The following is a 24,721-nucleotide window of genomic DNA, read 5'->3' on the forward strand; positions in this document are numbered from 1 at the left end:
CCTCTATTATAAATCTGGATTAAAGAAGTGGTGGTTTTGACATAACCAATTCATCTTGTTTGTCTGAAGTGTTACTCAGATGTCTCCAAGCCCTGAGGCTAACTGATGAGTTTGTATATTGTTCACGAGTGTGTGTGTATGTGTGTGTGTGTGTGCGCAGCTGGGATGAGAAGGTTTTGATGAAAACAGCAGATTAGAAAGGAGAACAAAGAGCAGGATGTGTGAGGTTTTGTTGACTGTTTCTTTTCTAAAAAAATATAAAGTCTTCACAGCCTATGTCAACTCTACTAAAAACAAAAATATGACAGTTTTGAAATAAAATTGTGTAATTTGTCTTTCCTCATTTTTATTCTGTACTGGAAATGATTTATAAAACTTCCTGTTTCTGTTTTTGAACCTTACGCAGCAGTTTCACCATGCACATTAGTAATCATTAGAACATTTCTGCGTAAATACTTTTACTTGCACCATACTCACACTTCTTGAGAGCTTGCAAGAGTTTTGACATTCAAAATAAACCGGTTGTGGTTTATGCTCTGAAAGCCTTAAGTGGGCACGTGAGTGAGGTCAGCGCCTCCTGGAGTGAGTCTGGTTATGAAACAAGAGAAAGGCCCAGTTTTCCAAAGAAGGGACAGCAAAAAAACCAGACTTTTCCTGGCTTAGTCATGTAAGCCTGAAGTCATCACTCACAACAAAAAAGCCCTGCCAACACATTTCAATGAAGCGACAGAAGATTCCAAATAACTCAAACCCACACATGGGCAATGCAACAGTAAAATGACTACGCTTTCAAATCCAGGAGCTACCACAAATATTTCAAGAGACCCTTCTTTTGAGGCTTTACGGTAAACAATTTCCTCTAGCCTTATATGAAAAATATGACAGTTCCTTCCCTGAAACTGTGGTTTGCTGGGAAGTAGAGGAAAAATTTGATTATCAAAAACACTGTGTGAACTACATATGTGTGCTGCCCTCAAGTGGTAGAATACATTCATTACAGTCATCAGTCACTGTAAAAAATGAATTCGAAAACCCCCACACTACTTCTTTTGTGAAGCACTTTCCACAACACATGACAACTATTTAATAATAGCATGTAATTGCAACACACTGCTAACTTTGTCTTTGTGCACCAAAAATACTACACGTGCATTTTTGCAGCATGAGAAACCACCACAAACTCCTCCAGCAAGTAATTCCAAATAAATTTATTTTTAATTTCATCCACTGTACAAAGTAAGCATGGAATCTTCTGGACGCTGACGTGACTGAGCTGGAAACACAGATGGGCTGTCGATTTCCATCCAAACAACAGAAAAGATTACCTAGGAGGGAAAATAAACAAGAGCTTGATGAAAACAAAACCTAATGCTGTAAGTGGTCAGTAATTTCCTGTTAACATTTCCACTTTTGATATTATTAATTGTATGCAGTCCTGCTTAATTATCCTGTTAAACCAAACAAATTCCAGGACAATAAACAGCTCATGTTAGAGGAGTTGAGAGGTCGTACCACAAGTCTACTCCAGAGCCTTGACAATGGCTTCATTGGCCTCTATGCTGATCTGAACTTCTGCCCTCGCTGCCTCGTCAGTTGTTCCAGACAAATCAGCCTGGGCCTTCTCTAGGTTGGCTCTGGCTGCCTGAAAATAGAAAAACAGAATGTGTGACTATTTAAAAAAAAAAAAAAAAAGCAACACTATAAGATAACACCCAAAAGTCCAGCTGCATATTTTTAGAAACACTAATAGATTATTTATTTTTCCCTCTTATGCCACATTATTACAGTAGTGTGCAATATCAAATACACCCTCATCATCTGTGACTATGAAAACATTTCAAGACAGGTCATCACCCTCCAAAAAACCATAATAAATAGAGTATGCAAAACTCTAAATCATCCAACAAACCCCTTTGAGGATGACTAGGATGTAGAAGTCAGGATATTCAGATGGAAAAAAGAGCGAGTCGTAAGTGAGGAGAAAGACGAGCAGGGAAAATCCCCACTGCCTCTTTGCTCTGAAAGCTCCATTTGTCACAGTCGCGATTAGAAACGAGAAATGCCAAACATAGCTGGAAGTTAAAGGTCTCCCAGCAGGGATTTGACACATCTGCTTTAACTCAACAGTGACTGACCTTTCCCTCCTTATTAACAGACTGGACCCATGTGCATTGTTACTCCAAAGTGGAAGGCGATGAGGAAAAATTAACTCATTTACTGCTATGAAGTCAACTTGACAGTGACTCTGGCACTGCCCAAGGTCAAAGACGCGACACCTTCGAGGCGAGTGCATGATAACGCAGCCTAGCATTAACAAGACTGACATTTAAAAGAGGACTCAACACTGACGTCTGACTGAAACGCCGATCTGATGGATAATCATCAGCTGGGAGGTACCGAATGACCCAGCAGATCAAATCAGAAGAAAATAATGCAGCGTGGGATCAAAGGATGGTCTCTGCTGTCAAAGAACACGATCTGGGTGGATAATTAGGAATTATACAAGCCTGAACAAATTGAATATATAGATACCCATCACACAAACCTCATTAAAGCATAAAAGAGACATAAAGAATTGACAACCCACTTATGAATACCACTGTGTCAATACTGGTGACACTGTTAAAGAGTAAAGAGTGCGAAAAGAACAGGAAAGCCTATTTTAAAACAAGGCTTTCAAAGCTTTCTCACTTGTACAGCTTTGACAGTGTTTTAAGAACAAACGACTGGCTCCCACCATTTGAGCTCAGTGCAACACCTGGCCTCCTGACTTGCAGCTGCAAACTTTATTCATACACAAAAGGAGAAGAAAAAGAAAACAATCTTTTATTTATCTAGTTCCATAAAAAAAAAAGTAAAAATCCAAAGTCAAACAGAAAAGAGCTGGTGAGGATTACAATGCTCAAAGACAATTCAGGTACAAAGATAGCTGCTGCACAAAATCAGAAGCAAAACTCAAGAGTGCAAAAGCAATTCAGAGTGTAAAGAAATAGCAAAAACAGCAACCTGTTCATTTAAACAACTTATTTAAGTTCTAAAATCTAAATAAACTGTTAGAGCAGGCACACATATTTGTCTTCAATGAAACCAATTTCAATACTGAAATTAAATTAAAATACTGAGTGAATTAACACCAGAGCACAGAGTGATCATACAGTTCAAACGTGGGGTTTTTTTATATTGTAAAAAAGCTTAATGGGAAGGGAATTTAATGAATACCAATTATTTGTGTTGGACTGAATCTCAGTCCTTATACACAAAGGCTGACTTTATACTCATTACATGCCACAAACATTGATCATTTCATTTTATTTGTTAAAAGTCTGAAATATGAGGGGAGCAATGCACCTATTAGATAATTGGTCATTAAAGTAAATACAGAGCTGCGGAATGCAATTATAGGATCACCTGTGCAATGTCACACAATCAATCAATGAAGCTTCTTTAAATACTGACCTTTGGGAAAACTCGTGAAGTTCAATATGAGTTGGAACCGTGTTAGCAGAATTTACATCGGTTTGCAGTGGTGACAGTTTCATAATGACCCTTGCTTTTGTGGCATTTATTATTTCAAAGTACAACATTTACCCATTAAGCCACTGACTGACGTTTTCCCATTATAAAGACCACCTACGTGATACAACGCATTATCTGTTTCATTCTGCAGACTTCTTGGTGCACACAGAAGTATCCTCACTCAGCTTCCCAATCGAATTTCAAGTCAATTATTGTAGCATTATCTTCTTCAAGTACCAAATCACAATGCGAGTCACCTCGAGGCACTTTACATAGTGAAGACCTTACAGTGCTACAGCAGGAAACTCCCACAACACTCTGCTGAAACAGAGTAATGGAGGGCAGATACTCAGCTCAATGGAATAGCACAAACTATACCCTTCAAGGCTTTTTTCTTTGCACTGTCAATGAAATATCACAGTGAAGGTCACATTTAACATGACACTTTCTATCATACGCATTCTTACTTAAGTAAAGTGTAATTTCTCTTGGGTACATTTGTGTACACTGTGTGCTTAAACAGTCATTCATTGATGTGCAGGTAGAGCTTGAGAGATGGGGATAAAAATGGTAACGGTATTCAGACCTCTTCAGTTTTGGAAAACTTTAGTGCATTATAGCATATTGTATATAAGCAGAATTTAATCTGGCTTCATTAATCTGCACTCAGTAATGTAGAATACCAAAATATTGTTGTTTTTTTCTCCTTTCAAATTTATACATAATTAAAAAAAATTAAAAAATTAAAAAAATCAGGAAGCGCCTTCTGTTGGTTGTACTAACATGCGTGTACGTAACAGCTTTAGTCCAACATAAAAAATCTAACACTAAGTGAGACCAAGTCAGATCGATATTAAAGTAGTCAAATATAGAGAGGCCCTTACAGAAAGCTAACAGAAACTGGTTCACCTATCAGGATGCAAATTACTCAAAAAAGTTGAGAGAAGAGTGGATTTAGGACAAGTGACTGAGAAGCCCAACCAAAGCTCATACTTAAACCTCATAAAAGATATGTGAAAACCCCCGAAAGTGACAGTTCATAGTAGCGTTTGGCCATCTGATCCATGTTCCAATTGTCTCTGTATCACCCAGGGTGCCAGAGGAGGTTAACGTACCCATAATGCACATGTGGCACAAACACACATACATATAGAACATGTTTACATAGAGTGATGAATGATTTAGTATTACAGTAAACAGCTAACATACATGGACTTAATACTATTTAAGCTGAGCAGCTACAACAGTATCACATCTTAACATTTGCTGGTTCTTTGCCGTTTTTTCACCTTAGACCTGTAGTTCTACATCATCCAGTTCTTTTCCATGTATAAAAATCATCTTACCTGCACCTCTTCACTCTGCATCGTCCCCTCCCGACACACAAAAGAATTATCCCAGAGGGGGAAAATTGAAGGAGATGAGACTAATGACTATTATGCTCAAATTCAAACCACCACTCAGAAATCTCCTCCTGTTTTCTCTCATTTGATAATAATGAGGGGTCAGTGTAGCAGCTCCACACACATTAATTTCAAAGTTCACATTATACTTACTGCAATGTCCAGCTGGTCGAGGGGAAAAGCTTCCTCAGCAAGCAGTTGCACAGAAGAATCAGCATTGACCGTTACGGACCCACTGCTTACTGTGAATATATACACGCACACACACACAGTGTAAGTATCCACATGGAATTTGTAGTCACCTCAACTACATATGTACCATTATACTCCACAGCATCCCTTATTCCTACAATTTTCTCTCGACTATTTTTAATCACCTGACCAGATTCTCAAATATTTTAATCCCATCATACAATTAGCTGGTTTATCTATAGTTGTAACGTTCTCCTCAGGTGTAATGTCAGCCAAGTGCACTCCCACATTAATAGTATTTTGTTTAGATGTGATAAAAACACTTTGTTGTTGTTTTTGGCATCAACAACAGCCGAAAAGGAAAAAAGGAAAGCAGATCTTTACAAAAAGAAAAGAAAAAAGAAAGTGAACATGGTTGACTGTAGTGCAGCACAAGTTACTTTCCCTTTATGCTGGACGCAGGCTACAAACCGCTTCATAGTAGACAGCCTGACAGTGTTTTGTTAAATGCTCACACTGTACAAAACAAGTGATCTGTGACCAGTGGGTAATCACAATAAAGTGTAAGCCTTCACTGTAGCAGTCCATTAATAACGTCATATTAATTCAATAAGATGGTAGTTCTTCCACTGAGAGATTCGGTGTTACTGGGTGCAATAATGGAGCTTAAACTGTATTAATGCCGCAATGGTTAATTTAAAACCACTAAAGATTAAACAATGGTCATTATATCTGGGCATCTGTTAATTCTCTTAATTTTGTACTTTTGCGATGAACAGACCACCAATTTTTTTTCTGTTTCAAAAAATGAGACTAAAACCAAAATAAATTTATAACTATGACTATAATCTCTCTCTCTTTGATTGGATAAGTAGGATCTTGATTCTTCTTGGTGGGCCTGTCTGCAGTCATTCTCTCATTTTTCCAAAGGAAAATCTTACCGAAGTATTTGGCAGAAGAGCCATCCTCATTGAAGACTGTGACAACACCAGGCCGGAGCACCTGCAGGGTGGGTACGTGGGCAGGAAGGATACCGAATGCACCGGTAAGCGTGGGGACATCCACCTGTTTTACACTGGCCTCTCTGAAATAAACCTGGGATGGTAAAAAACAAAAACACACAATAACACTTTTAAATTAAAAAAATAAAATAAAACATTACACCATCACTTTAACAGAGAGCTTCAACCCACATTAACTGACAACAATTAAGTAAATATCCAGATGCAAAACTAAGAACCAGACTTTAGAAACGAACAGAGCATCACCAATAACCACCAGTCTTTTTTTTAACGCATCCACGATATAACAAATTTGTCTTTGCGCTTGACTTTACCCGTGCGGTCAAAAACATTGTTTATTCACATTCAGAATGTGAAGTGAACTGCACTGACAAGCTCGTCCCACCGACATGTACTTCAAGGTTACAGTTTAATATTTAAAACACAAGAGCTCCTTAATAGCGTCACTGAAACGTATTGCACTTCAAAAAAAATGTAAATGTGTTTTAAAAAATGGATCCGGAGTCTTAAGTAACCGTGAAGTGAGCAATGCTTTCTGAAGGACCACACACTGCTTGTCAAATACGGTGAATGACGGCTAGGCTAGGGTGCACCGGCTTAACCTCCAAAGACAAACGCTAGCGCTAATTTAAATGCAACCGTGCATGTACTGCTCGGGCACACAGCGAGGCCAAGGACCGGTACCAATCTATTACACGGGTCCAAAGGTGCCATTTCTTTTCTTTAAATTTCATTCGGTTAGCCGACTAAGCTAGCTGGGCCTGAGAAGCCTAGCCGTTACCGTTAACGTTAGCCTAGTACCTGTGTCGGGGAGGCGAACGTGAAGGACATCTGCGGGGCACCGGAGGCGGCCTCGGCGTAGCAGCGAGTCTGCCTCAGCACAGGCAGAGCACGGCGGAGAAATCTTGCTGCCATCATCCTTGAAAATGTTATTTTTGTGAAGCTCGAGTGAATGACAGGGATCCCCAAGCCCTTGCGTGAAGGCAGTCAGTGTGCGCTTGGTAGGACAAGGACGTCGGGAGGCTACCCGTCAGGCTTTGCAGCGACGTAGAGGATGCAGGGTAATGTAGTCGTGAAAAAACCAAAAAACAAAGGAGCAATTGCGCTAGCAGTTAAAGGTCTCCCAGTTTATCCATCGTTTAAAAATACTTTGAATCACCTCCTTAATCTCGTATGCTTTCAGTTCTAGTTAGGTAGCGTACCCTATCTTTTACTATGCAGTAACACACAGTAACACAGATTTATTCAGTTTGTTTTATTTGATAATTTGTTTGTAGTATATTTATTTACTGTTGATTTAGCACAGTCAGTATGGTGTATATTTCGCATAGCATGTATAGAACTGGGATAAAGTGAGGTTGTTTTAAATGTGCTAAATGTGTATTTCAGCTTTCAGCTGGTATTCTTGCTGGAGTTACACGGGGAAACATTTCGAGATTGATTGGGGGAAAGTGGTTAATGTGAGCAAAAATTGTGTTTTCCGTATTTACTCATTAATAAATGTATTTATCGTTAAATATTGTTAAATATATGTATTTATCAGTATTTATTGACAAATAAATGTAATCCCCATGGCGTCAAGAGATGGCGCCAAACACCTGTAAAGCCTGCAAACCAGTGTGTCGCCAGTAAACGCCTGCCAGTGTCTCTGTGTGTTTTAACATATTTACATATATTGATATATAGAATGTAGTCAGTATCATTTATGAAGGGTTATACATAAAATTAAATAAAAAATTGGTCGTTTTGTAAGTATCTTAACGATCCTGCATTAGTTTACCTCTGTGTCTTTGATTATAATCCATCCAGTCCTTTTTGGCCGCTTCAGATATCTTTATAGAACTGTTATGTTATATTTTTTGCCATTTGTGCTGCCCTCTTGACCAAATAGTTCTAGAAAAAACACATTTTCAATGTCAGTGAGACTTTTATCTGGATATATGAAAGTCTCTTTGCCATAAATTGATTGCAACTTCTGCCTTGTGACGGGACAGTTCTTACTGACTCAAAATGAAAGATATGGCTATCTCAGCCATATGTTCAACGATTAAAGGCCAACGAGTCATGTTCATATTCCAGCAGCCATTATTTGGCAAATACTGGAATTTACTGAAACCCACCGGTAGCTTGGCCGAGGGATAAAGTTTAGTTGTAGTATCCCACTCGCAGGGTTTCACAAACGCAAGCACACACACACACGCACACACACGCGCGCGCGAGTAAATGAGATCATATGAGTCTACTTATGCTTCAATATTTTTTCTCACTCTAGAGGTTCAGTGAGTGCATTTGCCAAAAAAAAAAAAAAAGAAGAAGAAGTAAGCATAAGAGACACGTTTCCTTGACTGTGTGACATGGTTTATATTAACACAGAGCAGAGACACTCAGGCTTCCCTGACTCCTCTAACGCAGCTGTGGAGACTAAACTGCGCTTCAGGATATTTCTGACATCCGTCACTTGGGCTTTACCTCACTCCTTTAGTCACGTGATGCGCCTCTGACTGGGTGGTGGGCGTGTGTTAAGCGGTGGGGTTTCATTCATAAATACTTTTAGCCTTAAAGTCCACATTAAAGTGATCACGGAAGAGTTCCGCGTTATTGACTTCGCCCCTCCACTCCCGCATGGACCAGGATAGTTGGGTAGGTGAGTGCTTACCGTCGCCGCGTGCCTACTTTTGTGTGTGCTCGTGCACCCAATTCAAAATCGTGAGCTGCCTTTCTCCTCTCTGTCGGTGCCACCGACAAGACTGATGCAAATCATACACCAAGATCTATGTAAACGGCTTTGTTGTTTTCTAACCAGTTTTTAAGGGTGGGCTTCATTTCCTTCGATAATGTGATTACACTTAGAGAAAAAAAGAGAGCGAGATTGTTATCGGCTTAAACCTTCAGTAGAAAACATCTGCCAGAGAAAATCCCCATTAATTTGTTCCAGGGAAAAACATTGCCCTTTGTAGCTACAAGAGACAGGATTCTTTATGCTTTCTCTACTGCAGCAATCTATTTTAATAAACTACTTATTACATGATTTAAATAAAAAGATATCCATGCTTTGTTCTATGGAGGACGGAAACGAGATAATATTTTTTAAAGATACGAAATATTAAAGTGAAAACGATGCACTGTATGATAGCAGTATTGCACTTGGTAATGCTTGAATTTTGTTAAGCATGACTGGATACTGACTGGTATTGCTGGGACACCTGTGTCTTGCCATCTGCTGTGGGAATACTGCTATCATTGGGATTTGCAACAACGCAAAAGTAAGCAGTCCTCAGTAAAGTGTGAGGATGCACTCATTTTCAAAGCTTACCTTCATGGATTTCTTCATTTTTGAGTGCAGGTCAATAAAAGTAGTATATCTGTTGTGTACTTCCTGTTACCAAAGACGTGCTGGGAGAGGTTTTCATTGCATTTATTTTAAATTGTAAGTAATTTTTGATGATGCTTAATGTTTTAGGAACATCCCAAGAAGATGTTACATTAATACGAAATCCCTACTATTTGCAGCTTGAACAATGTGCATCATTCTGTGTGTTTGTTATTAGCCATGCAGCACTACCGTCCTGTTGCTCTGAGGCCAGTGGGCCGGCCCTGAGGGGGAACACCGCTGCTCAGGCTCAGTTGGCTGGGTGCGCTGAGGTGGCTGAGGATGCAGCAAGGGAGCTGAGGAGAAGACTCCTGAGCTACAGCCTGGCACACACATTCAGAGCTGCTACTGCTGCTGCTGCGTACTGCCCTCCACCAGGGTAAGATTACTGTCTGATAGGAAGCAGGTTGTGGTACAGTACTGCAAAGGAAAGCATTCTGACCACAGACTGATGTGCTTTCTGTAAAACTATTCATGCTTGGACGGTGGACGCAGGGCTTTAGATGGGCTGGCAGAAAAGAGCTCGGCTATAGCTTACAGGTTGTGGTGCTGAAGTTGAGCACCGCAGTGACTGGCAGGCGAGCAAGGCGTGCTGATTGCTGCTGGCATGTTGCTTCTCCCTTGCTGGGTGAGTAGATCCATCCAGGGTTAGTGTGTGTGCGTATGCGTGGGCGTCTGGTGCAGCAGTAGCAGAATTAATGGCTGTGATCTGTAAGAGCAAGAGCCAGCAGCGGTAGTGGAACTCAGCTGCTGGAGCCAGTATTTAGTAAGAGTTGCTGTTTCTCTCTGTTCTCTCTGTGTGCGTGTGTGTCTGTGTGTGGGGGAGGTAGATAGAGTCTTTGGACTGATATGGAATTATGGGTGATGATTAACAGCCAAGATGCTGAAGCTTACATGTTCGGTCGGACTCGACGCATGCGTACAAGCACAACATACCCATTTGGTTTCTTCCTCTTCTTCCAGTCTTTCATGACTGTTTTGAAAAGATTGTTATTTGCTGTCACTGGCTGTCACACGAATTAGACATTACAATAATTTCCATGTTATTACACATCAGCCTGCATGGCTGTTTTAGGCTTATATGCTCAGTATTTCTGGATTTATTGACACAGATAGAATGCAGCACATTTGGAGGCTGACTTTCTGATTTGATGCACATCTCCAGTTACAGTCATTTCCTTTGTGTATTTGTGTGTGTTTGTGCATGTGTTGTCTCTCAGGGGGACTCTCTAGTTGGCCTGGACCATGAGCAATGAGTCTACCGTCTGGAACAGCCTACCAGAAAACTCCACAGTAAGTCTGCCTTTCACCAATGGCTTATTCTCAAACTTCCTGTATGTCCTGCATGTGTGTGTGTGTGTGTGTGTGAGACGCTCAGCACCAGAACCATATTTTCCCCCCATATTCTCTTCTGGCTGGATGACTGGCTAATGGAGAACATCCTGACCTGGACCTGAAATAATTAAATCTCTGATCTAATCTCAGCTTTGATTTCCCCTTGCAGAGAAATTACAGTGTGACGTCAGAGTCTAATGCTCATTAACACTTGCAGAGTGTTCTCCATCGCAGAGCTCAGAACAATACTCCACCTATTCATCGTGTTTCTGAAATCGAGTCTATTATCCTTGTATCATTTTGTCATCTATCACTTCATTAAAATACTTTAAAGTACTGTTATGTAGCTGACATGAGCCAAATCAAACTTACGACAGGAACACATTTTTGCTTTTCGAACAGAGGAATAAAAGCAAAATTTAACTTCAGTGACCTGTCTCCTAATGTACGCTTAATTCACTCAGCTGCAGTCCTCGCTGTGAGAGCTCTCCCATAGCTAAAGGTACACTGTAGACAGGTTAATAGCCCTGGCATGTATTGATTCATTGCACTGTCGTATTTATAGATTTACTTTATGCAGACCAACCAAGCAGCAGGACTAAATCAATCCTGTGAACTCCACGGTGCGACTGTGAACGTAAAACGCCTGCAAATCTAGTCTACTACTGAGGTGTCAGGCTTTTCATGTTTCGATGTTTCAAACCAAAAGACTGTAAATCATTCAAAGTAAACCTGCACGGTGCACACTTCTGCATGGCGTTGCATATTTGGTGCAATTTCTGCCATCAGGCATGATATGTATGACTTTATTTTAGCAAGAGTAAAAGTAACAGGCGAAAAATCATAGCGAGAAGAGTGGAGGTGTGATTTGTTTTTCCTTTGTACCTCTGTCTATCAGCCCAGAAAGACACAGCATTAATCATCAGTGAGTGTTTCAGTGCCTACTTTGGCAACACAGGAAACTTCACTTCTCTAATTTGCAACACGTTGCTCCCTCTTTTTAGACTCAGGAGATCCCACTTGAGGTTGAGGAGCAGCAGGATGGTTATGTGCTCCTCCTGGTGATCCTCTCCATCTTCTTGGTAGGAACACTGATATTCATCTCTGTCTTCCTCTTCGCTTGCCGCCGTGGAGGGAAATGCTGTGCCAGGTGGGACACAAAAATTATGTATTTCTTTTCTCGTAAAATAATAAAAAAAAAAAAATCTAAATATATAAGAACTGAAGCTGTTGCTGTTGTCACTGTTAGCACCAAGCAATAATACCAAACTCTACATCCTTGAAAATTTCCAAAAACTTGAAATCAACAGCCCTTGAAATCCACAATTTAAAAAAAAAAAGGAAAAAAGATTCAGGTGCACAGGTGTTGTTTTACCGAGCAGCATAAAAGTATTTTGTTCACAGAGACTGCTCTCATGCTTTCATGCAACTGCTATTTCGAGACAAACCAGTTCTTATATCAAATCTGTATACATGCATAATAGATAAAGCTTATTGCAAATGATGCTAACAGCATCCTGTAATATTATCCAGTTCTTCACTGTGACGTTATTAACAGGCAAAAAGTAAGCTATCAAACAAATGAAAGCATCTTTGTAACACAAAAAAGCTATATTGCAGTAGGTGGTAAGAAAATAAATGTTGCCCTACTGTGACATCTCAGCATGTTAAAGCAGAACAACTCATTATACATGTCTTCCATTTGAGTGTTGAGACTCCCATGAGGCTGCTATGAGAACACCTTAGTGGAAAGACATTCAATATTCATGCTTATTTATTTGCGATTCATGCGTGTTTATTGTACAGCAAGATGGCTGACCCTCGAGACTCTTTGTCCATCTCTACAGCAGCACACATTATCATGTATACTTGAATACATGAGTGCACAGCACCTAGATGCAGATAAACAAAGAGCTCAGAGGCTGAGGCGTAAAAAGCCAGGGAGAGAGCAAAAGGAGAATCGGACAGACCAGTACAAATGATGAGTGTAATAAGATTTCATAGCCGCCATCGGCAGTGATTAATCTTGCGTTTCAAACGAGTGCTGTGTGTACACCGCTGAGAATATGTACACACAAACTCACGGGCATACCCTGAACGGGAAAGGAGGAGCCACAGAGGAAATGAAAGACAAGGAGAAGCACAGATCTGAGTGGAAAGAAAATTCCCTTAAGTCACTTCACACCCACACAATGCACACCAACATACACCCACCAACATACACACACACACGCACACATACAACTTGTATCTCTGCACAACTTTGGAACAGCTTTCAGTTTCTTTTTTCTGCCTCATCAACTAGACCCTGTGTATGGGATTTAAGCAGCACTGTGGAGGATTATAAGCTACTAAAGATGTTAAAGCAAAAAGGGCTGCATAAAGATATGCTTATAGAGTAATAGACACTCTGTCTGCTAAACAAAATGACCTTTATTGTGCATCTCCTCTGTGTCCTTAAAGATGAGTGTAAGTGTACAATCCAATAAGGCATCATGCTTTATCAGTTCAAGAAGTCCCCTGGCCCTGAAGGTTATCAAGTTACTGGCAATGATTTAGGCCTACATTGATTACACACCCAAGCAGGCCATTTATATAAAAAGCACAGTGAACTTTCAGTCCTAATACCTTATTCTGATAGTTGTTTGATCGCTGAATTTGTAAGCTGTTCACATGCAAGTGTATTAATAAAGCACAAGAACTCAATGTATAAATGTAACAGTGACTCAAGAGAGAGGCGTGACACTGAAAGAATTTTGCAACAGCAATGATGATGGAGTATAACTTCCAAGGAGAAAAACATTGTTAAAAAACTTATTTTGGGACCAAAAAACACTACCATTTTAAGCAGCTTGCGTCAGATTTGACTGGAATTGCAGTTTTTCTGTCCTCCACACAAAACCATGCATACACATTTTCCCACTCAAGCACTGTTAGAAGTGCATATGTATGTTTTTGAAACAGTATCAATCCTTTCATGGAAATGTGTAATGTAAGGGAAGCAGAAAAAACCTATTATGCTAAATTCCCACTCAACATTTAAATTCTTGGACTCTCCTAGAGTAGTTCTTAATAATCCTTATTTTTCTTATAATGTGTCTTGGAGCAGCTTCTCACTTGATCATCTGTCTGAAATTAGCTGTTTTAGCTTCCTCATCCCTTTGAGCTGCCTTGTTTCTGATTGGATGACCCTTACAAACAGAGTGTTTCACTTCTGTAGTCACAGCCAGAGCTATGTGCTTTGGTTGACCATATTAAGTATATCTACTCTGACCAACATCACACAGAGCCAAGAAAGAGAAAACTGTCAGAAACAGAGGGGATGGAGCAACCTGAGACTTTAGTGCACAGGGTTTACTTGCACATGAACAGATGCTTATTCTTTAATATGAGCAGCCATTGTAACAGCATAATTGTGACAAAATGAGGTAAGCCATAATATGTTACATTTAACATACACAGAGCATGCATTTTTAATTTACACCTGTTCAGACACATACCTCTATTTCAATAATTAAAATGTACCATTAATAAATGTTAATGTGAAGAATGCAGTATGTAATAAATTCTGCGAGGTTCTTGTTTATTTATTTATTGGAGGGATAAACTGTGCATATTTTAAATAGCTGCTTCTGTCGGAAATTGTTGAGCATAAGGATGATTGCTTTGACAATACTGAAGGATCTCTGTAGTCTCAGAAAAATTCTTTTTTTTCCTTTTTTTTTTTTAACTTACTGAGTTGACAACTTGCATTACTTTTCTCCTTTCAGAATTATGTTCTATTTGTGATAGCAGAACTGGGACCACCAAATATAACACAGGGACTTTTCTCTGAATTTTACATTTGGTGAAAATGTTCTTCTTCTTTGCAGTTGTCTTATTAGCCTTCGTCTAATAATCTGCAGTGGAAACAGTGCTTTTACATCATGAGTGTTCACAACCTTCCATGGATAAGGACGGAACGAGGCTTGTGCACACGTGACCATTTATGGTGATGGAGTTGTATAAAGGAAGGCCACGCATAAGTGCAGTTTCATAAGTCTGACAAAAAAAATGCAACATTTCTGCTTTCGTGCAAAGACACAGTTTTAAGTGTATCACCACAGACTGCCACGCATGTGGCCCCAGGTGCATTATTTTGACTAAGCTGAAGGTCAGATAGTAACACTGATCATAAGGCCTTGTTCTGTGGTGTCCAGAGTGCCTGCCTGCATCAGCGGGGTCCATCAGATGAAAGACAGACTTCAGGGGTAATCATGTCACTGCATTGATCTGAATGTTTTTGTGTGCCCCAGGGCCAGCAATGACCCTGAGAAAACCAACAACACCTACTTGGAGGAGTCTCAGCCCACCCATGGTAAGAGAAAAAAGGACTAAAAAAAGGGAAGGAGAAATGTGAGGGAGGGCTCGAGAAGGAGACAGGAGAGAAAGAGGCGAGTAAGTGAGTGAGGGAGAAGTAATGGAGATGGGGAAGCTGTGAACTGGAGAGATGGGATGATGGCATGGATATTTTTATCACATCAGCACAAATGTGTAATGTCTATTCCATTAAAATATTGTGATCTCATCCCAATTAGCTGAAATAGCTGTGCAATTCCAGGAACACATTTTGACATTGTGTTACCAGTGAATGCTATCTGTGTCAAGTGAACAAGATATATTAGAGGCAGCATGTGTTTTGTACCACACTACCTTTGCAGTGCATTTAGTTTTCCAGTCAGCAGTTTGCAATATTATCATAGTGATCCTCACAGAGTTGTCAGAAAAAAAAGATGCTTAACCTCGTCATTACAGCCAGTATAGTTTTATTACACAGTGCAATAGAGGAAACGAGTAGGAAGAGAGGTACCCATGGGGACTTGAATCAGACACGTTTTCTTCAGTGCTGTAATATGCTGTGTGTTCATCCTAATGTAATATTAAACACCACTCGTTACATGAACTCAGCACACGAGTCTATGTAATTCATCCCAGGGAGGACATGAATGCTTTTGCAAAATTTGAAGGCAATCCATTAAAATAACTGCTGAGACACAAAACCACACTGACACATTTCACAGAGGTCTAAAAAGCAGGAGATGAAAGTGGGAACTTCCTCTGGGGAGCATGATTCTTACAAAGTTTGGCATCGGCCCATCTTAGGTAGAGAGCAATTTTCAGTGAATGAATTAAAGCTGTATCCTGTTAGTCAGATTGGAGTAAAACACACCAAAGTCAGTGGGATTCATAAATCGTATTTCCATATTTCACTTTGTACTAGTGCAGTTTATTCACTGACTGACAGACCAGCATTACAGCTGAACTCACACACTTCTATTCTTCTATTGTTCTGTCCTTGTGCTCTTGCTATTTATGTAATTATCATTCTCCTCTTCCTTCATTCTGGGCAGAAATCACCATCAGGGTGGATGAGTCAGACTGCCTGTCCATGGCCAGTTCTCATGACCAAGAAACAGAGCGTTTCCTCTCCACAGGCCCCACAGGCCGTCGCGTCTCCTTCAATGAGGCTGCGCTCTTCGACCACGGCAAGAAAGCCCAGGAGAAAGGCCGCAGGTTAGAAAGCCAACATAAACAAAGAAGCCCACATTTGCAAATCTCTGTGTTGTTGAATCGGCATTCACCTCTCACTGATGTAGGTTCACGCCAGTGCTTAATTCTTTGTGAGCTCAAAGCATCTAAACCTTTTACTGTGTCCCACATGCTTTTGTTACTTTAGAGTTCAGAATAAATCAGTCTGCATTATGTATGCTTCGGACACAAAAAGCTCTCACCCTTTGTTATTACTTCACTGCCCTACTTTTCCCTTAAAGCTCCGACTCTAAAATACTAATTTTTCTTTAAGCCTAAATCTAGAAATCATGGTAGTTCTAATGGGTTTGAAGTCAAATATCTCCCCTTGGTTGTTTCCCTCTTATACAAAGATAAGCTTCATGATTTAACACTCATGAAGAATTCATGCAACTCATGTCTCATCTTGCAGCAATTTATAGTTTTTTAGTAACTCAGCGTTCTCCACCTCAGGTACACTCTGACGGAGGGTGACTTTCATCATCTGAAGAATGCCCGGCTCACAAACCTCCACATACCTCCTCCGGCCCTCAAGATAGTCACCATCCACGAGTGCGACTCTGCGGAGAACACCATCACGATGACAACGCGCCCTGTTGCTAAGTCAGCCCTTTCCATCTTCCAGGTGACAGCCTTGACCTGCCATTCGTACTGATGTAACAATAGTCATTAGTATTCACCAGGGCCAATTAAAACATCTTTTATTTGGGTCATGTCAAGAAAATGCGGCAACCTAATGAGTCCAAACATAGGGTTCAGGGATCATTTCAACAGACCCAGCATTAATTTTCCATTTAGGTAAAGCTGGGATGACAGCCTGGAAGGAAATCTGTCCTTGAAATTAATTGATATTTGTTACTTTAACACAAAAAATAAACTTTTCTAAAAGAATGTAAATGCACAGCAGTTATGCATAAGATAACAAAGTCTAGTTTTATTTGTGCTTTCCTGCAGCCAATGCTGTGTCCCTTGCCACAAACAGCGTTGACCAGCCTGAGTGTCAGTCCAAGCTGTGCCCTCCCTGGAGATGCTCTCAACTCTGTGGTGGACAGCACCAAAGAGCCAAGCTCCACTTCTGTGAGTAGAATATATGAATATATATTATTTTACATCACCTTGTTAATATATTTTTTTGTGCAAAGGCTGGTGTCACACAACATTTTTATTGCTGAGGAGCCTCACATTAAAGGTACATGAATCCAAAGGCCTTCTAGATGCTGAGCATGCATATAAATGATTTGTAAGAGGTCGTGCCATGAAAAAAAGTAAACAAGGCATTAGTTTAGAATCTAGGTCAACATGGAGTTTGTGGAATGAATATTTAGTCATTTGTAGAGTGATGCATTTTCTTAAGTCAGTCAGTCTTTACACCCACAAGCCAGTCAACAAGTGAGTCATCCACACAGACATTAGAGGGTCACGTAGCCTGAGGGAGGACCAGCAAAAATGATGGCTGATGGGTAAACAAGGAACATCACTGTCAGATAGGATTTTACACAGACTACTACTCTTGGCAGGTTTTCTTTTTGACTATGTTTTTCTCTGCTCAGATTGAAATGATGGGAGTGGGGCCTCGGGGCAGAGGCAGCAGTGTCAGTGTGGGAGAATCAGCAGTGCTGGGGAGCGGGGCCTCTCCTGCTGGTGGCGGTGCAGGCCAGAGGCCCGTGCTGCAGTTCCTTACTAAACTGCGGCGCCATGCTAGTCTAGAGGGGGCCAGTCCCTACTTCAAGATCAAGAAATGGAAGCTGGACAGCAGCCAGAGAGCATCGAGTCTGGACACCAGAGGTAATGGATGGTATCTCTGTGATATTCTTTTTTTAGAAAAATCAGCACCAGTGCAGCAAGGAAGTACAAATAGGTCTTCCTGGTTCTCTGTTTATAAAACTATACTATTAGACTTTTATTTTTTTGGTTTATTTGTGTGTGAAGTATTTGTGCTGGCTTTCTCTCTTGGTAAACATACAATGGTTAAGCAGCAGGCTTTAGCAACCAACTGTGAGCTGCCTTTTGACTGAGGTGGAGATGTACACACAAGCATAATAGACAGATGGCTCAGTGACGCAAAGATTGGTCGTTCCAAATCAATTTGAGCCCCTGAGTAAATCCTCCACACCGATCCTCTTTATTCTATATACACACTCTCTGTGCTCGCCTCTTCTGTCATACCAAGGGACCTAAAAAAAACCCAAAAAAACACCACAAAATCTCCTCCGCAGTTAATAGAAGCTTTCTGCTGAATTAAATGTTACTTCACTCCTGCTGTCATACACCTATAACTCACAGCTCTTTCTTCATGTGTGATGCGAGCCAGGCTCTCCAAAGAGGAGACAGTTCCAGCGCCAGCGGGCCGCCAGTGAGAGCATGGACCAGGATGACAACGATGCACATCATATAGACCTCATCCAATACATTGCCCGCACCCATGACGTCACCTATCGCCCTAGCCAGCCCACCACACGCCTCCTCTCGCCTCCTTCGACACCACCCCCCTCCCTCGGCAGGTATCTTTAATTCCCTTGCCATTCATCCCGTCCACTGCTTTGCTGCCTTGCACTCATTTCTTTATTTCAGCTAGAAAACCTGTGCTAACTACTTGTAGTAATTTACAACTCAAAGTCCTAATTCTCCACCACAGTGCGTTAACACAAAAGATCCTAAACTAAATAAAACTGTAACTTATCATCTTGTCTTTTTTTTAGACTAATTGTTTTTCTATGATCCTTAATTAGATGATATCAAACAATGCAGAGTTAAATGTAAATACTCTGTAACCAAAGTCTGATCTGTCTTCTCAAAGCAATGCCATCAGTTTGAGCCACATGGAGAGGATTCCTTGTGGAGAATTGGGACGTGGGGTTTATAACAGGCACACGAAACCATTTCATTGCCGACTTGATAATGTAATGATGTCTTCAAAAGTACGATTATAATATAAGTTTGCAATTATAGCAGTGCAGGTTTTTTTAGGGTTTTATGTTACACAACAAAAACTGCTAATGCTCATACATATTTTCTTACATAACTATTTATTTTCTTACACTGAATATGAAACAAATCAATGTTTTTGGTGTACATTTGTTTTATTGCTGAAAATAAAATCCATTTCTGTCAACAAAGAAATGCAATGATTCTTATGCTCATTTCCTCAGGTCATGTTATGCTCAGTGCATTACGTTTATTAAAATTCCCTGCCCTAAGATGAAAGCACCTTTCCAGAGTTTACGCAGTTTCAGCTGTTCAACTAAGATCACTTTAGAGACATGCAGCTGCAACCATTACAAGTCATGATAATCATTCTGTGCTCTGTGAACACAACCATGTCTCAGGTTAACATCCTATTTAGGTAAATGCTCACTGACACTTGTGTTGCATGTCTCTTTGTTTCTCTTCTTCCTCGTCTCTTTATTTCTTTTCATTTTATCTCATCTCTCCATCCCTGTGTGGATACTGCAGGGTAGAGGTAGAGGTGATGGTGGAGCCCAGCTGCAGCCATGGAGGACCAGGGGTGATTGGCCTGTCCCCTGATCCCCAAGAGGAAGCGCTGTCCTTGGCTAGAAGGGAAAATGCAAACCAATCCGACCCCCTTGATCCCCAGGATTCCCAGTCACTTTACAGAGACATCTGGACATTACGTGCAACTCTCGAACAGTACGCAGCCTCTGACCAGAGCAGCAACAATGACAGGAACTCAGTCTGCAGTGATGCTGACAGTGTGTGTTCACTTGGTGGACGAAGAGACACAGAAAGAGGTCTCCCCAGCTATCCATCCCAGGATTTAGGGGATGAGGGAGAGGGTGGAGAGGATGACAAGGACTTCTTTGTCTATATGGATGAGAAGATGGAGGTGAAGGAGTCAAAAAAGAAGACACAGAAAAGCACAGACTCAGAGCGAGGGAGCAATGATGGAGAAACGGGGACTCGTAAATTACTGCAGATGGACAGCGGCTACGCGTCGATAGAGGCTCCGTCTCGAGGTCCGGAAGATCTTCGACTGTTTGGGAGCAGCAGCATCACCAGCAGCCCCAAAGACAGAACAGCCCATGAGAAAAGGCATCATTTCACCAATGCAGGGCGAACTGGCACGATAGGTGAGAGTTTTGAATCTCATCTCTTCGAGGAGGAGCCTGAAGATGAGTTGTTGTTGGGTGCCAGTGGAGGAGTTTCCACCGAAACAGGTGCTGGTTCACTGAGGTGGTTTCCATATGGTCATGTGCTCTCTCCTCGAGAAGCTGCACAGCTTCCACCTCAGCATTTAACCCTGCACCGCCGAGACTACAGCATAGATGAGAAGACAGATGCGCTCTTCCATGAGTTTCTCCGCCATGACCCTCAGTTTGATCAGCAGGAGTCCCCACTACGAAAGCACCGGTCCCGAATCCACCTACGCAAGCAGTGGCAGCGCCACAAGCAGTGGAGCGATCCTGGTGTCAGACACTTCCAGTCCTCCTTTGAGAGACAGCGGACGCCTCTAAGGAGGGGTGATAGTGTAAACTATCCCCTGGACACAAGCTACCATAGTACGCTGCCCCGCATCGTCAGTGCTCCTGACGAGGAGACGAGCGATGGGACCAGCAGCACACCTGAAACTCCAAAGGTAGAGCTCACAACATCTGAGGATGGAGAAAAGGTGCAGGGCGCCCCTGTCAGAGACACTGAGGACCACACAACCTCTTCCCCTTCGCCTTTTCATCCCTCCATTTCAGAGAAAGATGGAGGACTGACTGAGCTGCCTGACCCTCAGGATGACAGCAGACAGTCTAGCCACCCCTCTGAACCCCCAGATGAGCGTTCACGTCAGCTGCTCGACTCGTCGGGATACGGTCCACAAACCATCACAGCAGAGCTAACAGACAAACTGAGTGCTAACCTGGATGAGAGGTTGTACACGGGCCTTCGCAGGACCAAGGACACGGCTACAGAGTGTGTGACCGTGACAGCCACACACGCTTCTCCGGACCACAGCCCAGTGTAGCAGGGCTCCAATCGTCCTCCTCATCAACCTCCTGTCTGCTAATACACTCATTTCTTTCTGTTTGGTTTGTCTTGCTTCAGTTTGAATTAAACACCAATTCCCAGATAACCGTAGATACAGCTGATCCACCAGAAATGTATCCACTCTCTCCCTGCAAGTGTCAGCATTACAAAGCTGTTGAGTGTTCCCATTTTACAGCTCACTAACATCAACATATCAAAAATCATACAATTTTAGAAATAACTGCTTCCTCATTAAGTGTTTCTTTGTGTGTGTATTCTCTTTATGCCTCTTTTGCTGTCTTTCTGTCTCTGCTCTCCAGTAAAAGTAAATCAAGCTGAGAGCTGCTATGGCCTCTGTACTCCTTGATCCACTGTGAAACCAGGTGCTATTAGACAAGTAGAAGGCTTGTGAAGTGGACAAAACAGTTACCTACCAGTGCTGTGAGAGTAAATACTGTAGTAAAAACATAGTTGTGAATTCAAAGATTGCATAGAACATCATAATAAAACTATATGAATCATAAATTATCTTGATGTGGCCTATTGCAGGGCAACACAGACCCTTTAAAAAAGTTAAATTAGTTTAGTAGGCTTAGTTCCTTTGAAAGATTGACCCAAATAAGGAAGACGCTACGCTACATGGAGTTGTTCAGAGTGGTTGTTTAGATCAGTGGTGTCCAGCCTGTTGGTTGACCGGATGACAGAAAAGGTCAAATTGAGGACATCCTCTATCACCAACTGTGTGATTGAAAATGCTTCTCAGCTTTGTGACACATTTCTTGTTTACTTGTAACTTTTTGTTTAATGAGCAGTAATATATTTTTGTATGTCTGGCTTGCTTAGATGACAGCGAAAACTGACAGTGCGGCAGGTTTAAAAATGAGACGTCCTGTCTGCCAACAGGCAGAACTATCAGACTAGACAAGTTCCAGCACTCTGGTGCAGTGATTCTTCATCAGTCAAAGATCCATCAGTAATGTACAACTCTGTAAGCTATGACTTTTATTACTTTGGGCATCACTGCACTAAGAATGAGAACAGAGCCAGAGTTGTGTTTAAAGCCGTGATAAGAGAAATTACATAAAACCTATTAGATATGAAGCTACAACTAAATTAATCAGGCAGGCATGTTCTCTCATGCTTACAAAACAAGCTTTATTTGTCAACATATGACATTCTAATTTCCCCCCCTCCTCTAATTCTCTTGAGAAAGTTGACAGTGCAGCAGATTCCTCCCTCAGGGGCTTTATGGCTTCCTGAAAGGTTATAAAACTATCAGAACAAAGGCCACGTCTGTGTTTAAGTCGACTTTTTCTCTCTCTTATTTTGCTTTTTTTTGCAATAAAAAACAAGCTGGAGCTGTGACTAAACTAAACAAAAAAAACATCATCAGATTAGGTTTTTTAGGCAGAGAATTCAATGCAGAATATGCATAGAAGGGAACACTGTAGATGATGGTGTTGAATATTAATCGTACAAGGAAATGGGGAGTCCTCCTTGCATCCCCTGTCTCCCTTTATTCCCTTCTTTGAGGTTGGTGCCATGCAGGCAGTTGAAAGGACTGAAGTGAAATATCCGAGCAGACAACATTATCCTCCTCTGTTTGTTTGGGTGGATGATGATGATGATGCTCCTTTACAGTCTGCCCAAATTAGATCTTTCTCCTCTGTGTGACAGGAGTCTCCTAAGTGGACTCTGAGGCAGAGGCTGAGTTTCCTATTACAAGAACAGTGACTGAGAATAAAGGAGATGAACTCAAATAAAGAATAGGTAGCCTAGTGTTTTTTTAATTGCTCTTGTCTTATCCCCCACCCAACCACCCACCCTACACACACAGACACACACACACACACACACTGAACAATTATGTCACAATTAAAAATCACAATCCCCTGGAGCAATTTTGTGCCATCAATTATTGTTCTTCCTATGTTGGTGCTAGTTAGCAGGAAGGGAAGAAAATATCAACAAAGCCCCCTTTCAGTTAGGATGGAAATGACACCTCTATGCTGATAATTATTCATCCCATCCTGACAGTTCATCTTAAAGAGGAAAACAGCTACGTTTTCCACAAAACGCCCCCCAAAAAGCCAAAATGTCTCAAACGTGAGTCAGTCTGAGACAACAGCAGCCACAAAAGAAAACGGCCATAAGGATTGAACCCAAATCAGTGCATCTGTACAAATATTACAGTTTGCTGTGTATACAAGCACAATATCACAATATCTAGACTGTATCAATATCCTTTATTAGGTTTAGGCAGATATTATGTAACTGAGGACACTGTGGTAAATGGTGTTTGTATACTAACCAGTAGCCTGACAAATGCGTTGATGCATAGCAATGTGTTGGTCTGCATGAGTTCAAATTTTAGTGCAAATCTTCATGTTTTCTCAGACTGATGGTACCGATCCAGTCCATATTTAATGCTCAGTTGTTTAATGCAGAAGTCAAAACACTGGTAAGACTAGAGATTTTGTATTTTATGGGATTTAAGAGTCATTCTAGGATGCTGTAAACAATGAGATTTTGTGGGATTTATCTCTTTGAAAGTAGAAGTATTTCTGTATTCCTTGCTTGTTAGTAAACTGCTTATTTTCTCAAAGGAAAAAAGAAAAGATACATTTTCTTAACAACTTTGCTTTTGTTGATCCGAATCTATTGAGCCTTGAGGGACCAAATAATTTTAAAAAAGTGTTATTTTAGGCTTGTTTTCCAATCTGTGAATAAATGAATGAAGCAAAATTGGTTATAGCGTGCCTTATTTCTAGGGAATGGTTGTTAATCAAGGCGTGGGAAAGGATTGCAGATAAGGTTCCCTCTCATGAATCTCATTTCATGTTTTTTTCCCTGTTGCTTAGGCTCATATTGATTTCTTGCCTCTTCTTATCACCTCCTCCAAATAATTGGGAGAGAAAAGCCAAATCCTCTCTGTGATCTACAAAGGGAACTTTTCAAATGGCTGCCTTCCTCTTCACACCTTATAATCTGTCCTTCTGGTATACAACGCAGACTGGAAAAGGATCAGTAAAATACAAAAAAAATCTATCCCACTGCTTGGTGGTTGAGTGGAAGACACAAAAGTTGATCACAGCTCAACACATAGCCCACACCCATTTAAGCATGTTAGGAACATACTGACGGTACAGAATAAAAAAGTTGAGGGATCGCAAAAGTTGATCTGTTACTGATGTCCATTCAAAACCCTAAATGTCTACCTCGTGGTGCAACAAAATGAATCAGCAGAGTAGAGCTGCTTCCACACATGATTTCCAGACAGTGGAGAGGATCACTTCTGAATATTGTCAAGAGGTAGTTTCACTGATATGCATGATCACCGG

The 24,721-nt window shown here is 41.0% G+C and overlaps 2 protein-coding genes across 6 annotated transcripts; one reads left to right on the top strand and one right to left on the bottom strand.

The window, feature by feature from the left end:
* Positions 1-1,193: 1,193 nt before the first annotated feature.
* Positions 1,194-7,175, bottom strand: atp5f1d (ATP synthase F1 subunit delta). The gene is made up of 5 exons (XM_063466292.1): positions 6,935-7,175; positions 6,053-6,206; positions 5,073-5,161; positions 1,513-1,642; positions 1,194-1,325 (listed from the first exon to the last, which is right to left on the bottom strand). Exons 1-4 carry the CDS (start codon positions 7,049-7,051, stop codon positions 1,520-1,522), a joined length of 483 nt encoding a protein of 160 aa, XP_063322362.1. The 5' UTR covers positions 7,052-7,175; the 3' UTR covers positions 1,194-1,325; positions 1,513-1,519.
* Positions 7,176-8,650: 1,475 nt separating this feature from the next.
* On the top strand, positions 8,651-24,110 carry cbarpb (CACN subunit beta associated regulatory protein b). Of its 5 annotated transcripts, none has more exons than XM_063467115.1 (11): positions 8,651-8,773; positions 9,682-9,882; positions 10,724-10,796; positions 11,843-11,988; positions 15,134-15,195; positions 16,229-16,391; positions 16,860-17,031; positions 17,361-17,483; positions 17,957-18,191; positions 18,718-18,907; positions 19,860-24,110. In XM_063467115.1, exons 3-11 carry the CDS (start codon positions 10,749-10,751, stop codon positions 21,376-21,378), a joined length of 2,658 nt encoding a protein of 885 aa, XP_063323185.1. In that variant the 5' UTR covers positions 8,651-8,773; positions 9,682-9,882; positions 10,724-10,748; the 3' UTR covers positions 21,379-24,110. The 5 variants fall into 5 exon arrangements, with proteins under 5 accessions (XP_063323185.1, XP_063323189.1, XP_063323187.1 ...); XM_063467116.1 differs by having other exon boundaries at positions 8,689-8,777; XM_063467119.1 differs by lacking the exon at positions 9,682-9,882 and having other exon boundaries at positions 8,674-8,773.
* Positions 24,111-24,721: the final 611 nt, after the last annotated feature.

Source organism: Pelmatolapia mariae, linkage group LG23 (assembly GCF_036321145.2).
Source record: "Pelmatolapia mariae isolate MD_Pm_ZW linkage group LG23, Pm_UMD_F_2, whole genome shotgun sequence".
Lineage (NCBI taxonomy): Eukaryota > Metazoa > Chordata > Actinopteri > Cichliformes > Cichlidae > Pelmatolapia > Pelmatolapia mariae.